At 39.6% G+C, this 16,027-nt stretch overlaps 1 protein-coding gene across 1 annotated transcript in view; it reads left to right on the forward strand.

The window, feature by feature from the left end:
* LOC122548812 (laminin subunit alpha-3-like) overlaps nucleotides 1-16,027 on the forward strand; it is a 376,692-nt gene that overhangs the window by 90,356 nt on the left and 270,309 nt on the right. The window contains exons 4-7 of the mRNA XM_043687604.1: nucleotides 4,393-4,511; nucleotides 6,147-6,317; nucleotides 6,468-6,565; nucleotides 10,998-11,113. Coding sequence (XP_043543539.1) covers nucleotides 4,393-4,511; nucleotides 6,147-6,317; nucleotides 6,468-6,565; nucleotides 10,998-11,113 — 504 coding nt within the window. The remainder of the gene's footprint in view (nucleotides 1-4,392; nucleotides 4,512-6,146; nucleotides 6,318-6,467; nucleotides 6,566-10,997; nucleotides 11,114-16,027) is intronic.

Below are 16,027 nucleotides of genomic sequence, written 5' to 3' on the forward strand. Positions count from 1 at the left end.
TCCACACACACACACACACACAGATATATATACACACACATACACACTCTTACAGACCTACACACTCACGCTCTCTCTCAAGCTGTCTCTCACTCACAGACATATACCCCTTTACATCACTTTACACTCACACACATATACATACACACATTCTCTTACTGACACTCATATCCCCCCCTGCCAAACACATCCACATGCGGCGCGCGCGCGTACACACACACATATAAGTTTGTGGGGTGAATTTGTACTTACAGAATTGCATTTTATTTTGCTCAAAAACTGCATAGATCTGTGTAAAATTCTGTAAATCCCACTTTAAAAATAGAATCAGTCTGACCTAACATTGGGACTCAGACCTTAACTTCACACCTCCAATGCATTATCTGAGTTGAGATGGCACCTATTGTTAAAAGTGATCTTGTGAATGTAACTTTTTAAAATTTCTGGGATTTACATAGGAAGGAACCATATGAGGCAGCATGGTGGCTCAGTGGTTAGCACTGCTGCCTCACAGCGCCAGGGACCTAAGTTCTATTCCAGCCTTGGTTGATTGTGTGGAGTTTTCACATTCTCCCACGTGTCTGCGTGGGGTTCCTCTGTGTGCTCCAGTTTCCTCCCATAGTCTAAAGATGTGCAGGCCAGGTGAATTGGTCATGCTAAATTGCCCACAGTGTTAGGTATATTAGTCAGAGGGAAAAGGGTCAGGATGGGTTACTCTTCAGAGGGTTGATGTGTACTTGTTGGGCTGAAGGGTTTGTTTCCACACTGTAGGGAATCTAATCGAATCAAAACTAACATGATCATTCTAAAAGATGTTGTGTGGTTTTTAGCTTTGAACCAGTCTACCTCACTATCAGCCTGGCACTTGACCCTCCGAGCAGTTGACCCAACTGTCACTTTAGCCACTTACTCAGTTTCCTCACCAAGCCACCTGCCCTGCCACCATACCATTCAGTGATTCATCCATCACCCATTTACTATATTTACATTGGTCATTAAACTTATCTTATAGCAACAAGTGCCATATTATGAGGCTTTGTCTTCTGCACTAATTCTGTTTGTGCTCTCTGCTTGGTTTGTAGTGCTGAGGAATTCCTTTGCATCGTAGATCAAGAATTCTGGCCTTTTTCACTGTAACTAGGCAAATAGGCATGTTTTTTTCTGATCAGAGTTGGACTCAACAGTTCAGATGCTAATCGGAAGATTTGGGCCAATATTTTACAGCTGAAAATGTATTGCTGGAAAAGTGCAGCAGGTCAGGCAGCATCCAAGGAGCAGGAGAATCGACGTTTCGGGCATGAGCCCTTCTTCAGGAATGAGGAAAGTGAGACAAGGTGGGGGGAGGGGAAATGAGGAAACCGGAGAAATCTGAGTTCATCCCTTGTGGTTGGACGGTTCCTAGGCGGAAGATGAGGCGCGAGGAAGAGCACCTTTTATCTTAGCCTGCTTGGCACACTTTCCTCATTCCTGAAGAAGGGCTCATGCCCGAAACGTCGATTCTCCTGCTCCTTGGATGCTGCCTGATCTGCTGCGCTTTTCCAGCAACACATTTTCAGCTCTGATCTCCAGCATCTGCAGTCCTCACTTTCTCCTAGCCAATATTTTACAGGTCATTCTCAATTTTGGGAGGACTAAATTTTTAAAGGTAAGGCAATTAAAACATTGGTCTTTAGAAATTATCAGAACACCTCAAATGTTGACAGTTTAAAGCATAAACTGTGTCTGTTTAATAAAGTCAGACTAGAAGGGACAGAGAAAGAGAACTACAAAATGGCAAATGGGCTCATTTCGCTTCAAAACTAGTGATAGGATGCCTGAGCAGCATTGTCCTGCCTTTGTTAGAGGTGAATTAGTTTCACAAAACCCGGTTTGATTTTGAATTTAAAAGTTAATTAATTTAAGTATTCATCAGACCTTTCAGAATGGAACCTTGGATCAAATTAAGGGAATCTATGGGGTTTTTCCAGAAATTCTTTGTGATTGAAGGTGAAAACACTTGGCTTCATGTGGGTATAAGTTCAGAAAACAGAGGGAAAGCATTGCCAAGAGTTGTGCCCACCTGTGTACCTACAAAATCTAGTTATTAGAGATCAGGGTTCATTCTAATCTTCAGTCACTGCATGGGAATTGTGAGTAAAGCTCAGGCTTGAGCTTAAAAGTCTCAGCTGTTACAAAGGAGCTGGGTAGAAAGATTTGATATTATTTCCAGGAAAGTGGGTGACTTTAGTCTGGGAAGTAACTAAAAACTTTCTCAGTGAGGTCAAATTGAAGATGCAGAAGTTCAGTTGGCGACTTCAGCTTAAAGTATTTTAAAAAAGATTTTGGCATGGGACGTGAGTATCGCTGGCTGGGCCAACATTTATTGTCCATCCCTAATTATCCTTGAGACGATGATGGTGAACTGCTTTGTTGAATCTGTTGGGAATACATAATGCTTAAAATTAACTACGTGAAGAAAGCAGGAAGAGATGTAAGTATTTGGACAATTTTGGAACACAGGAACAGGAGAAGGCCACTCAGATATCTGGTCTGTTCCACCATTCAATATGATCATGGCTGATTGAATAATTCAATGCCTTTTGTGAGTTCATCTCATTTGAAATTCTCAACAATTCTATGGCTGTCAACATTTCAATGTCTTTGACATGAAATTAGCTGGACCGAAGGGTCTGTTTCCATGCTGTACGTCTCTATGACTCTATGGACTATGGGAAGTTTTCCCATTTTTACTCTGCGTTTGGATTCTTGGCCCACTATGATTTTCCTTTACATTATTTAAGCCTAAATCATCTCTGCAGAGCAGTTTTGTCTTGTCATTTGTGTATCTCTGGCATTAAAAGAATGTATTTTCTTTCTGTGTATTAGCTTAGCCGTTAAATTGTTTTACTTGTTATTGTAAGAATATTGTTTCTAATAATCACATCATTTTCGAGGTAATTAGGAAATCCTGGTGGCTGTTCTTTTTATTCTGGATCATTGATTTACAAATGTCCAACCTATGAGCTTGTGTACTTATGAACATGATCCAATACAGGAGTGTAATTTTAAAGGTCTGGCATACTAACGTTTCTAATGCATGCAAAAGGCTGCCTTATATTGTCCTACATTGTTGCGATTTGCATACAAATTGACCTGTGAATGGACTCAAGTACAGAACCTGTTCTCAGTCCGGGAATTGTCTGTATAGTCAAAAACAGAAACATATTGGTCATTTTGATGATTAAAGAAAACATTTACACTTTTGTTACAGCTTGTGGCGTAGCGGGGCTTGATAACCAACTTACCCCTCCTGTTAGAGGTCTAACAAATCACTGCAGTCCTTTGTGTGAATGAACACTTTGTAATGAACACACTTCATATTTAGTATTGTTTGCAGGATCTAACTTTTGAAGGATTGTGAAAAATTGGTTGACTTCAAATCTTTTGGAAATCCCTGGACTTGTTTTTTTAAAAAATAGATTATAGAAGGATCAATGTGATATTGGAGTTTTTAAAAAAAATAGGATTCCTAGTAAGCACATAACTGGTGCTAATTGCTTGTTCCACCGTAGCTCAATGGTTAGCACTGCTACCTTACAGCAGCAGGGATCTGGGTTTGATTCCATCCCTCAGGCAATTGACTGTGTGGGGTAGATATGTTCTCCCTGTGTCTGCATGGGTGTCCTCTCTCAGTTGAAAAATGCAAATTAGGTGGATTGGCCACGCTAAATTGACTGTTAGTGTCCAGAGATGTGTAGGCTCGGTGGATTAGCCAATGTAAATGTGGGGTTATAGTGAATAGGGTAGGATGCTCTTCACAGGATCAGTGCACACTTGATGGGCTGAATGACCTCTTTCTGCATGTAGGGATTCATTCTATGAGATGTAGTTGTAAAGTGGGAAATGGAAAGGAGTTTATTTCTCAGTGTACTGTGAGTCTCTGGAACTCTCTTCCCAAACATTGGTGGAAGCAAAGTCTTTGAATATTTTTAATACATAGAGAGAAAGATGTTTGCTCAGTTTGTAAAGTCATTAGGAGATAAGCAGGAATGTGGAGTCATCAGATCAGCCATCATTCCCTTTTGAATGGTGGGCAGGCTCGAAATGCTGAGTGGCCTACTTCTCTTCCTAGTTTGTATGTTTGGATGTACTGGGACCTTCTGTCATTTCTCCAAATGGACTCTACCTTGCCAAGGTGAACTTCAGCTTTGTTTTGGTAAAGATTTCCAGCATAGGACTAATATTCTTGGCAAAATCTTAATCAGGAATCTAGAAAGTTTTAACTTGAGTGTCAGACAAGTAGAGCTCCCAATTGCTGTTTGGAATGAGAGACATAGTGACAGACATCAAATTATTTGTAAATGAAAGTTAAAAGTTTTACCAAGGTGTGGTTTTGTTCAATTTACACTCCAGATTCCAAACGCGATTGTGAAGATTTATTTAGAACACGAGCCCGTGAGAGGATTACAAGAGATGATGATGTTATCTGCACTACAGAATATTCCCGGATTTTACCCCTTGAGAATGGCGAGGTAAGAGATGGGCTAAAATCAAGAAGCACTGTTCATTGGTGAGGTTACTAATAGATGCTGAAAGTAAATTTTCCTTTTACAGACCCCTAGTTGGTGAGAGTTCTCTGCATTCAGCTGTTGTAACAAACAAATAAATCATATACCTGGATGAAAATTACTGAAACCAATTCTTTCAACTAACTATTGATACAAAGGGAAATTAATAGAGTTTTCATATTTATGACTTGATTTGAGTAAAGAAGGAAAAACTGTTTCGTAAACAGATACAGATTTAAGATAATGAAGCAAAAGAGCCAAAGGGAAAATTGCAGAAAATTTCTTTTTAATTGAACAAATTATTGTGAACTGGACACTGCCTGAAAAGGCAGAGTATGTCCAAGCAGTAATGACTTTCAAAGGAATTGGATAAATATTTAGAAAGGAGAAGTGACCCAAATGATAGATGAGGGCAAGAGACAGACATTTACTACATGGACTTTAGTAAAGCCTTTGATAAGATTCTGCATGATAGACTGATAGGTAAAGTTAGATCACATTGGTTTCAGGGAGACAACTTGTCAATTGGATACAAAATTTGCTTGGCTGTAGGGGACAGAGAGTGATGAGGGAGGGTTGTTTATTGGACTGGAGACCTGTGACCAGTGGTGATCTGTAGGGATTGTTGCTGGGTCCACTGATGCTTGTCATTTATAAAAATGATTTGGACGCGAATTTAGGAAGCATGATTAGTAAGTTTGTGGATGATACCAAAACTGATGGTGTGGTAGACATTGAAGAAGATTATCTAAGATTACAAAGGGATCTTGATCAAGTGGGCCAATAGGCTGAGGTTTGGTAGATAGAGCTTAATTTGGATAAATGGATAAATATAAATTCCACTTTGGAAATAGAACAGTCTGACTCAAGATTGGGATATAGACAGCCTCTGACCTCATACATTTAATGCATTGTCTGAGCTGAGATGTCACCTTTTGTTATAAAACCTTAAGTTATCTCAAGGAGGTGATTTGAAAGGAGGTCTGGGATTTACATATTAATGAACCGAAACCTGCAACCCATTCTAAAAGATGTAAGACTTAGCAACAATCCAGGTTTGTTCAATATATCATTTCAGTTGCATGACACTGTAATATTTTGCTCTAAATTCTGTGTCTTATGATCTTACACTCCACAACCACCTGATGAAAGAGCAGTGCTCCGAAATCTAGCGCTTCCAAATAAACCTGTTGGACTATAACCTGGTGTTGTGTGATTTTTAATTTTGTCCACCTCAGTCCAACACCAGCTCCTCTACATGGTACAATTGCAACATTTAAAAGGCACCTGGATGGGTATGTGAGTACAAAGGGTTTGGAGGGATATGGAGCAAATGCTGGCAAATGGGACTAGAGTAGGTTAGGATATCCGGTCAGCATGGATGAGTTGAACCGAAGTGTCTGTTTCTGTGCTGCACATGTCTACGACACTATGACTATCACTCTAGAAAAGAGCACAGGAATTGGGATTAATCGATACCTCTTCAAATGGGTATGATGGGCTGAATGTTCTCTGATTCTGCTTAGTGCATTAGAAATAACTTCTGCTTGATATACATGGTAAACTTGTACCATCATCTAATGATAATATTGTCCCTAGATTGTTATATCTTTGGTGAATGGTCGTCCAGGATCCACAAACTTCAATGATTCTCCTGTCTTAAGAGAATTCACAAAGGCTACAAACATCCGACTACGATTTCTTAGGACCAACACTTTATTGGGTCATCTAATTTCCAAGACTCAAAAGGATCCCACAGTCACTCGAAGGGTAGGTGCAGTGCTGACTACAGAGGCAAAACTTTGGTTTGAGATTATAGGATCTTGCATCCTATAAGGGCAGAAGTTTTCCTGTAAGTCTTTCTGGAAAGTGAAATGAATGGAGGTAATGTTTAGTCATTCATTTTGTTTGTTTCCTTAGTATTACTATAGCATCAAGGACATCAGTGTTGGAGGCCGATGTGTCTGCAATGGACATGCTGACAGTTGTCGTGCAAAGAATCCAGAAAACCCATTCCAGTAAGTTATTTAATTTCAACCTGTAACTTGAAAATTTTCAACTATAATGATAGTGGAAATGTTGAGCATTAAACATTTATCTGCATAGAAAATACCATTCATAAATTCATTTCAGGTTGTTTGTTAAAAAAAAATCACATAATAAGATATTAGCATATGTGGCCCAAAGCAAGATAAAAGAAATGTTTTTAAGGAGAGTGTTAAAGGAGGAGAGAGAGAGAGATGCAGAGTTCTAGAGCAGGGAATTCCAAAGCTTGTGACCAGCCAGCTGAGAGTAGGGACACCAAAGGACAAATTCAAGTACTTTCAAAAGACCAGAAGTGAAGAAGTGCAGAGACCTTAGAGGACTTTTGAGCCAGAGATAGTTACAAATATTAGGGAAGTTGGGAGAGCTAGCCCATGGAGGGATTTGAAAAGAGCAAAAGTTTTGTAGAAATATAGGAACTAGGAGCCTTTCTAGTTCTCTTAGAATTTTATAACTTTCTATTGTTTTAAAGTTCCTGAATATAGTCCTTACAGATCCAGACTATGGAGCTCTACTTCATATATTTAGATACTACTTTTTAATGTAATAAAATGTGCCAAGGCATGTTTACAAGAACATTATAATGTAGAATGTGACACCAAGCCACATCATGAGATATTAATCATTCAGTAGCACAGAACCTGTGTGTCACTGAAATAAGTGACGTGATGTTAAGGCTTTTCATTTTGTACTCGTCAGAACTGATAGAAGAATGCCAAATATCAAAGGGAGCAACAATTTATGCTGCCTCAGATTAGAGTGCTGATGGATTGGCATGTTGACTCTGGTTTGTCAAGGCATTGTCAGGGAGCTAGTGTCCCTCTCAGTTTTGATTACAAGTAATTCAAAAAAGGCACAATGCCTAGAATGTTGCTTTATTCCTGAACAGGATAGATTTCTGCATTTGAACACATGGAGCTTTAAATATGTTTTATCAAGCCACATTGCAAGTCTAACTGATAAACTTGAAATGATTGCTAGTGTATATCTTAGTACATTCAAGACTGTTCAACCAGTGCTATCTTCTTGCAGAAACTCAAATAAAATTAGACATTATGTTCTGAGTTTTGGAAAAAATGGAGCAGTTTTAACTTTTAAAATAAATTCTCAAATGAAACCTCAATGGCTGGCCCTTTATTCTGGAGGTATGATACTTCATTTTAGATTATCTATGCAGGAGAAAATCTTCTCACAATCCATCCTGTGAAGCTCTGTAAAACATTTGATGTTCCACTGTGATCTTTAAAAGTCCTCCAAACTCAAGCGAGTAGAAAAAGAGTCTTATTTCAAATCAAACAGCGATGAGGCATCTTTCATTTTCTCGGTGACAGCACCTTCCAAGCCCACAGCCACTTCCATCTAGAAGGACAAGGGCAGTAGATACATGGAAACACCACCCCCTTCACATTCCTCTCCAAGCCACTCACCGTTCTGACTTGGAAACATATTGCTTTAGCATTAGCATTCCTGGATCAAAATCCTGGAATTCCCTCTGTAAGGGCAGTGCGGGTCTACCAACAGCACGTGGACTGCAGCAGTTCAAGAAGGTAGCTCACCACCACCTTCTCAAGGGGGCAACTAGGGACAGGCAGTAAATGCAGAATAGCAGCAACACCCCTACCTCATGAGTGAGCACGGTTACGATAGTGGCAGAGTAAGATGCTCCAGCCGGAGCTCCTCTGTTTGCCAGCTCCATTTCCTTTTTTTTTTCTCTTGCTGTGGTTTTTCATTCCCTGCCTGCCAACTTCCACCTTCTTTAAGTATCCTACCTGGAGGGAAGAGAGAACAGAGTCCAAGACATGCCTGGCATGGGAGACAAGTTGAGTCACAGCTGGAGTGGCTGCAGAGCAGCATAGGCTGAGTCCCAGAAGTGAGTCGTGGCTGGAGCCAGAATGGGAGCAGAGTGAACATGGGCCTAGTCCTAGAACTGATTGGTGACTGGAACAGGAGTGGGAGCAGAGCGAGCGTGGGCTGAGTTAGGAGTACGAGTCCTGGACAGAGGCCAGCGCGTGCAGGCAGTGAGGCCTCATGTTCTGAAGCCCAGCAGGTATGGACTCAGTGAAAAAGGACTATAACTTGAGTACTTTAAAAATACTTTTTATCTTCATTGTGGACTTTTTACTCTGTATTCCCATGATTGCCTTTTTTAAAAGCTATTTCAATTCTGCGACAACACTTAATGTATCTGTACCTAGGTACCCTGTACCTAAGATGACGATGCTGAGAGGCAACATTACAAACCTTTCACTGCACTCATTCAAGTCCAGTAACAATAAAGGCCGTTTGCTGAATGAAAAAACACCAGAGGGATACCATGCATCATTGTTATAGCATTGTATTAGCAACATATACAGCCATGAGTATGTAATTTCATACTCATTTCAATATAATTTTTAGGTTTCAGAATTTGGGTTTTAAATGTAAAATAACTGACAAGCTTCCTTAGTTTGAGAAATTGTTAAGCAAAGTGTCAAATAATGTCAATTCAAAGAATAGTTTGTATTTACTATTTTCGTGTTCATTCATTTTTGTTTATTCATGGGATGTGGGTGTCTGGACCAGCATTTATTGCTAATCCCTAGTTGCCCTTGGGAAGGTGGTGATGAGCTGCCTTCTTGAACACCTGTGGTTCATGTGCTATGGGAGACCCACAATGCTGTTTAGGAGAGAGTTCTAGGATTTTGACCCAGCAACACTGAAGGAATTGAAATATATTTCCAAGTCAGTATGGTGAGTGTCTTGGAGGGGAAATTGCAGGTGGTGGTCTTCGCATGTATCGCCTGCCCTTGCCCTACTTGTTGGTAGAAATCATGGGTTCGGAAAGTGCTGTTGGGGGAGTCATGGTGAGATACTGCAGTGTATTTTGTACATTGTACACAAAAATGCTACTGTGCATCAGTGATAGGAAGAATGGAAGTTGAAGGTGGAGATGGCTTCTGATCAAAAGGGCTGCTTTGTTTCTTGAGCATCATTGGCACTTTGCTCATCCAGGCAAATGGAGAGTGTTCCATCAAAATGAAGAATAAGTGTTAACAGTGTCAAACAAGAAGGAACATTTGGTCCTTTTTGAGTCTTAGAAGAGACTAGATGTTTAGAGTTATATTCATGAAGAGTTTATTTATTTATGGAGATGACACTTTAGAGAATATTTAAAAATGGTGAGCAAAGGGAAGTTTAATGTATCAAAGTATTTTTCAGATCAAATTACAGGTATAAAATTGTAGTTAATTAATGAAAATTGTCATCTGGGACATCACAGTTGTGCCACATAATGCTAAACCAAAATGAGGGGCTTTTGGTGCTGTGGTAGTGTCCCTACCTCTGAGCCAGAAGTTCAAGTATCACCTGCCCCAGTGTCATAACATTTTGAGCAAGTTAATTAGAAAATATAATAAAACACTAAAGGAGGCCATTTCATATAATCCCTACAGTATGAAAGTAGGACATTTGGCCCATCAAGTCCACACCAACTCTCTGAAGAGCATCTCACCCAGACCCATCCCCCCAAACCTTATTCCTTGTAATCCTGCATTTCCCATGGCTAGCTCACCTAACCTGCACATCTTTGAACTGTGGGAGGCAGTCAGAGCACCCAGAGGGGCCCCACACAGACATGGGGCAAATATTCAAGCTCCACACAGTCACCCAAGGGTGGAATTGAACCCAGATCTCTAGTGCTGTGAGTCAGCTGTGCTAACCACTGAGCCACTGTGCCTGCCCAGTCATTCTTGTGCTATCCAGTTATTCTTGATATAGCTCTGACAATTTTCCCTCTTCCAGTATATGTTTTGTTTCAAGTAATCATTGAGAAGGTATAGTATTAATATAACTGGATTAGAAATCCCAGGCTAATTTTCTGAGGGAATGGTTTCAAATCCCACAATGGCAGATGATGGAGGTGGAATTCAATTTTTCAAAAAATCTAGAATTAAGAGGCTAGTGTAATGTTGACCACTGTCAATTGTCATTAAAACCCCATGTGGTTCACTCATGTCCTTCAAAAAGGAAATCTGCTGTCCTTATCTGGTCTGGCCTACCTGTGACTTCAGACCTACAACAATGTCATTAACTTTTAACTGCCCTCTGGGTAAATAAGAATGGTCAATAAATACTGGCCTAGTCAGCAATGCCCATAACCTGTAGATGAATGAGAAAAAGAATTTTGTTTCCACAGCTCTTTCAGGCTGTTTATTGCCATTCACAATCATCCATTGCAAAAGTTACATCCTCATTATCTCTGTTGCTGGTTTTTTCAGAGCTACCTTAGCCATTATTTGATAATTGTGAAAGGATGTTTATATAGTTACTGACTAAGATGTTATTTGTCAAAATTTATTGGCTCTAATTCAATCCATTTACATTGGTTGTCTCTGACTGTGTGTTATTAACAAAGGTTATAATGTTCAGGTTGCAGTGTGAGTGCCAGCATAACACATGTGGAATATCATGTGACCGGTGTTGCCCTGGATATAGTCAGAAACAATGGCAACCAGCCACTACTTCATCTGCAAATGAATGTGAACGTGAGTATTCATACCTATTTTATCTAAACACAGACTAAGGAACGTTTTTGCCCTCAGGGAGCAGATTTTTTTAACAGACATGATGAACTCTGCCAAGTCATAATGATGACACCTCACTGAGGTAGTGTGCTGGAAATTCAGAGTCTTCACAAAAGTAAAAATATTATCAAAGTATACACAACTTTCCAATTTATCTGTTGTTTTAGATGCAGGTTGACAGAAAGCATGGACTAGGTTTCTGTACTTAAGAAGGATTACTGCTTATGACAAATAAATAGGTCCCACCTGCAGGAAGATACTTATAAACCATGGCTATAAAACTCTACTAGTTAAAACTTTATTCCTTTATATATCTGCCCCAACAGACGCATACAAACAGACACACAAAATAAAGAATTGGTGTTATGAGTGGAGGGAAAAACTGGGAAGGCAGTTCAATAGTCCCTATCCACAGAGTTTATTCAGTGAATCTTTTTGGCTTACCAGGACTTGCTGAACTTAAATTGTCTTCTCCAGGTACTTACAATTACTTATATGAGGAACAGATCACCTACTTCACAATTTACAAAGCCTCTGACCTATTCATCAAGAGCACACTTACAGCAACTAGTGAGGGAAAATAAACTGATTGTCTTCAGGCTTTAGATGCTCTATACTGAAGAGAAAAAGACACCACTCCATTTCTGAAGTCCAACGACTTCTATATCATTACACCCACAGTCTGGGAGTCAATCAATCAGTTGTTTTCCAGAAGTATTAATTCTCTGTTTCCAGATGAGCTTTTTGACTTGGTTCAACAGACTGCTGTTCCATCAGTCCTGACATTCCTACATTCAAATCGTGCCAGGCTAATGTGCTACGTCCACGTGCATCTCTGCAGATTACTGAGTAGTCATACAACATTCTCCTGTAGTCCCTCCACCTCCAGGAGGATGCCATGACCAAATACATCTTTCCCTCCCCTTCATTGTCAGCATTTTGCAGGGACTGTTCCCTCCATGACACTCTCGTCCATTCCTAATGTTTGCTCACTCTTTTTTCTGACCTAGGTCTGTTGCAATGTTGCAATGAAGGTCAGTGCAAGCTTGAGGAACAATGCTCCATTGTTCTTGACACCGCAAAACCAGAGGAAATAGTTTCTCTATCTATTTTTTAAAATTATTTAATTATCTTAAACACTTCAATTAAATCACCCCTTAATCTGTTGTACTTGAGAGAATAAAAATGTTGTCCATGTAACAATCCTTCTAATTTAATCTTTTTAGTCTAACAAGCTCTGACAGTATAACCTCCAGCCTGGTTGTTTTTTTTATTAGAACTCTGTTTAGAAGTTGCTGTTTGGTATGCTTGTAAAATCACTGTAAAACACAGTGCCTCAGCCTTCACATGGAACAGTGCAGTGGGGATTAAACAGTGATGTTCCACAGCTACTTTCTGGCAGAGAGAAAGCTGGATGTCTGCCAACAGCTCATAAAGAGAAAGTTTCCTCCTTTTTTATTGTTTATTTTGCTACATTCCAGACCTGTAATTCTAAGATTAGACTTGCCTTGACCAAGTGAAAAATAGATGGTGAACCCATGAACTTCAATCAAAAGAAGCTAACAATTTGATGTGACATTATTTGTAACATCCCAAACATTAACGATAGTTCCCACAAAGAAAGCATGAGAAAATAGAAGAGACAACTGGCCTGTCTCATTCTCCAGTAGCTTGCTTCACATTTTGTAAGCTTCTTTCCTGGGAATTGCTGTCCTGTTAATTTAATGCAGTTTATACACAGCAAGGACTTTTCCCCTTCAAAGCTGAAAAGTCTCTGCCACAATTCAACATTTATAAAGTGGTGTGCGAAGTGTAAAGTATCTCAAATTACTTCATAGGATCATTATCAGACAGGATTTGAAGCTAAGATACAGCATAAAATAAAGTTCTAAGAAGATTCACTGGACTCAAAACATTAAACTTGTTTCTCTTTCACACAGATGCTGCCAGACACATTGAGTTTCGCCAGCAATTTCTGTTTTTGTTTTCAATCTTCTTCAGCATCTGCAGTTCTTTGTTTTGTAATAAAAGGATAGACAGGATGGATATGGATAAAACTTTTCCCTCAGTTTTGGTGTCTAGAATCAGGGGACACACAGGACTGAGCCACATAGGCTGAGAAATGGAGACTTTCTTGCCTCAGAAGGTTGTGAATCTTTGGAATTCTGTACCCCACGGAGCTGAGAAAACTCAATCACTGACTATACTTAAAATAAAAATTAACACATTTCTAAATGACCAATGATGTAAAGCGTTATAAAGATATTGAAAGAAAAAGGCACTGGAGTAGATGATCAGTAATAATAGAATTGAAAAGCTGAGCAGACTCAACAGTCTGACTGACCTAATGCTGTTCCTATATCTTTATAAGGAGATATTAAGTCAAGACCTTAGTCTAAGAGATACAGTTTAATTAAGAGTTGTAGGCAGAGAGATTTAGGGATAGAATTCCAGAACCTGTGGAGCTCAAAGTATAGCAACTGATGGTGAAGTGACTAAAATTGAAGATACTGAAGAGGAAGAAGGAGCATAGACATCTTGAAGGATTTACACTTGGAGGAGGTTTCAAGTACAGTTTAGGGTGAGACATTATTGTGATGTGCATTCAAGAAAGAGACTGTTAAACTTAGGACATTGTTCAACCATAAGTAAATATCAAAGTTTGTGAGAAGATTTGTAGCTCGGGTGCTTGTTGCTGTGGTTCTGTTCGCTGAGCTGGAAGTTTTTGTTGCAAACGTTTCGTCCCCTGTCTAGGTGTCGGAGGAAACACCACAGAAACGCTTCACAGGAGGCTCCCAATCACTGAGGATGTCACCTAGACAGGGGACGAAACGTTTGCAACAAAAACTTCCAGCTCGGCGAACAGAACCACAGCAATAAGTAAATATCAGACAGTATGAATAGTGATAATAGGGAAACAGGGCTTAATATGATCTACAAAAGAGGCAGCAAAGTTCAAATGTATGCCTATTACCTGGCAGCAGAATTTCAAACAGGGTAAGAAAGAGAATTTTGAGTAATTATGCATTTGAGTCATGGGTAGCAATGTCTTGCTTCAATTATACAAGGCTATGGTGAGACTACACCTGGTGTGTTATGTGCAGATTGGTCTCTTTATCGGAGAAAATATGTTTTGGCTCTGGAGGGAGTGCAGCACAGATTTACTATAATGATTTCTGGAATGGCAGGACTCACATATAAGAAGAAACTGAATCAGTTAGGATTATATTCACTGAAATTCAGAAAAGTGAGGAAGAATCTCATAGAAACCTATAAATTTCTAACAGGACTAGAAAGGGTAGATGCACAAAGGATGTTCCTGATGACCAGGGAGTCTAGAACCATGGGCCACAGTGTAAGGATATGGGAGAGGCCATTTAGGACTGAGATGAGGAGAAATCTTTTCGCCTGGAGAGTGGTGTGCCACAGAAAGCAATCAATACTGAAACAGTGTACGATTTCAAGAAGGTGTTGGATGTAACACTTGGGGCTTAATGGAATCAAAGCATAAGGGAGAAATATGGAAGGAAGGCACTGAGTTGAATAATCAGCATGATCATATTCAATGGCGGAGCAGGCTCAAAGGGCTGATTGGTCTATTCCTGCTACTAGTTTCTATGAATGGTCTCACCCAAAATATTAAAATATCTTTCTGTTTCAGGTACTGGCCATGCTGAGGTGCATTTCTAATTCTAATCTCTGGTATTCATATTAGAAAAAAAGTGCTTTTACTGTCATTGACATTGACTCATAATGTACTTCCAACAACTCATTCCAATAATAGTATACAGATCTTTGTTGACAGCTGCCCAGAAAGTCTTAATTCACTATTATTTTCAAAGAATCGTAAGATGCAAGTGGACAATGGATTAAATAGACTGGCATCCAATTTATAGCAAAGAAACAGACCATTTGACCCAAATGATCTGTGCCAGGGTAATGCACTACACAAGCCTCCTCTCATTTAGTCTCTTCCTTTCCCTCTGATGTACCTATTTAATTTCCTCTTGAATGTGTGTGTTCAATATGCACAATAACTGAATATTTCCAGACTTGATTATTCCATTGCTTCCCACCCAACAGCCCATCTTTTACATTTCATAAACTTCAGGTTCTTGAAATTTCTACTGTTGCTATCCTATTACACATCAAGTCTGGTCACGCATCATCCCTGTGGTCTGGTTTAGAGTCTGGCTTTTGGTACAATAGCACTTTGATTTTAAAATTCTTATCCTTGTATCCTTATCCCTCCATGATCTTGCTCTCTTCCTATCTCAATATTGTCATATTATGCTCTTGAATATCTGCACTCCAAATAATTCTAATTTGTTGTACATCTCTAATTTTAATCACTCCATTGGTGATTGTATTTTCATCCTAATATGCCCTTAGGTGGTTCACTGTTGAGCATTGATACCGTTTCTAAGAATGTTTTACTATTTTTAAGTACAATGTAATTATAATTTGTTGAAAATGTGTTGCTGGAAAAGCGTAGCAGGTCAGGCAGCATCCAAAGAACAGGAGAATCGACGTTTCTGGCATAAGCCCTTCTTCAGGAAGGCTTATGCCTGAAAAGTCGATTCTGCTGCTCCTTGGATGCTGCCTGACCTGCTGCGCTCTTCCAGCAACACATTTTCAGCTCTGATCTCCAGCATCTGCAATCCTCACTTTCTCCTCGAATTATAATTTGTTGCTTGATTTGATAAGAAGTTGAGAATTAGGGACAGAAGTAGGTCATTCAGCCCATCAGGCCTGCTTCATCATTCCGTATGATCAGCTGATCTGCTGCAGAATTCAGTTCCCTTTCTTTCCATCTCACCATAGCCCTTAACTCCTCAATATTTTGAAAATCTGTCTACCTCATCTTTATTACTG

This window comes from Chiloscyllium plagiosum, chromosome 4, assembly GCF_004010195.1.
Source record: "Chiloscyllium plagiosum isolate BGI_BamShark_2017 chromosome 4, ASM401019v2, whole genome shotgun sequence".
Lineage (NCBI taxonomy): Eukaryota > Metazoa > Chordata > Chondrichthyes > Orectolobiformes > Hemiscylliidae > Chiloscyllium > Chiloscyllium plagiosum.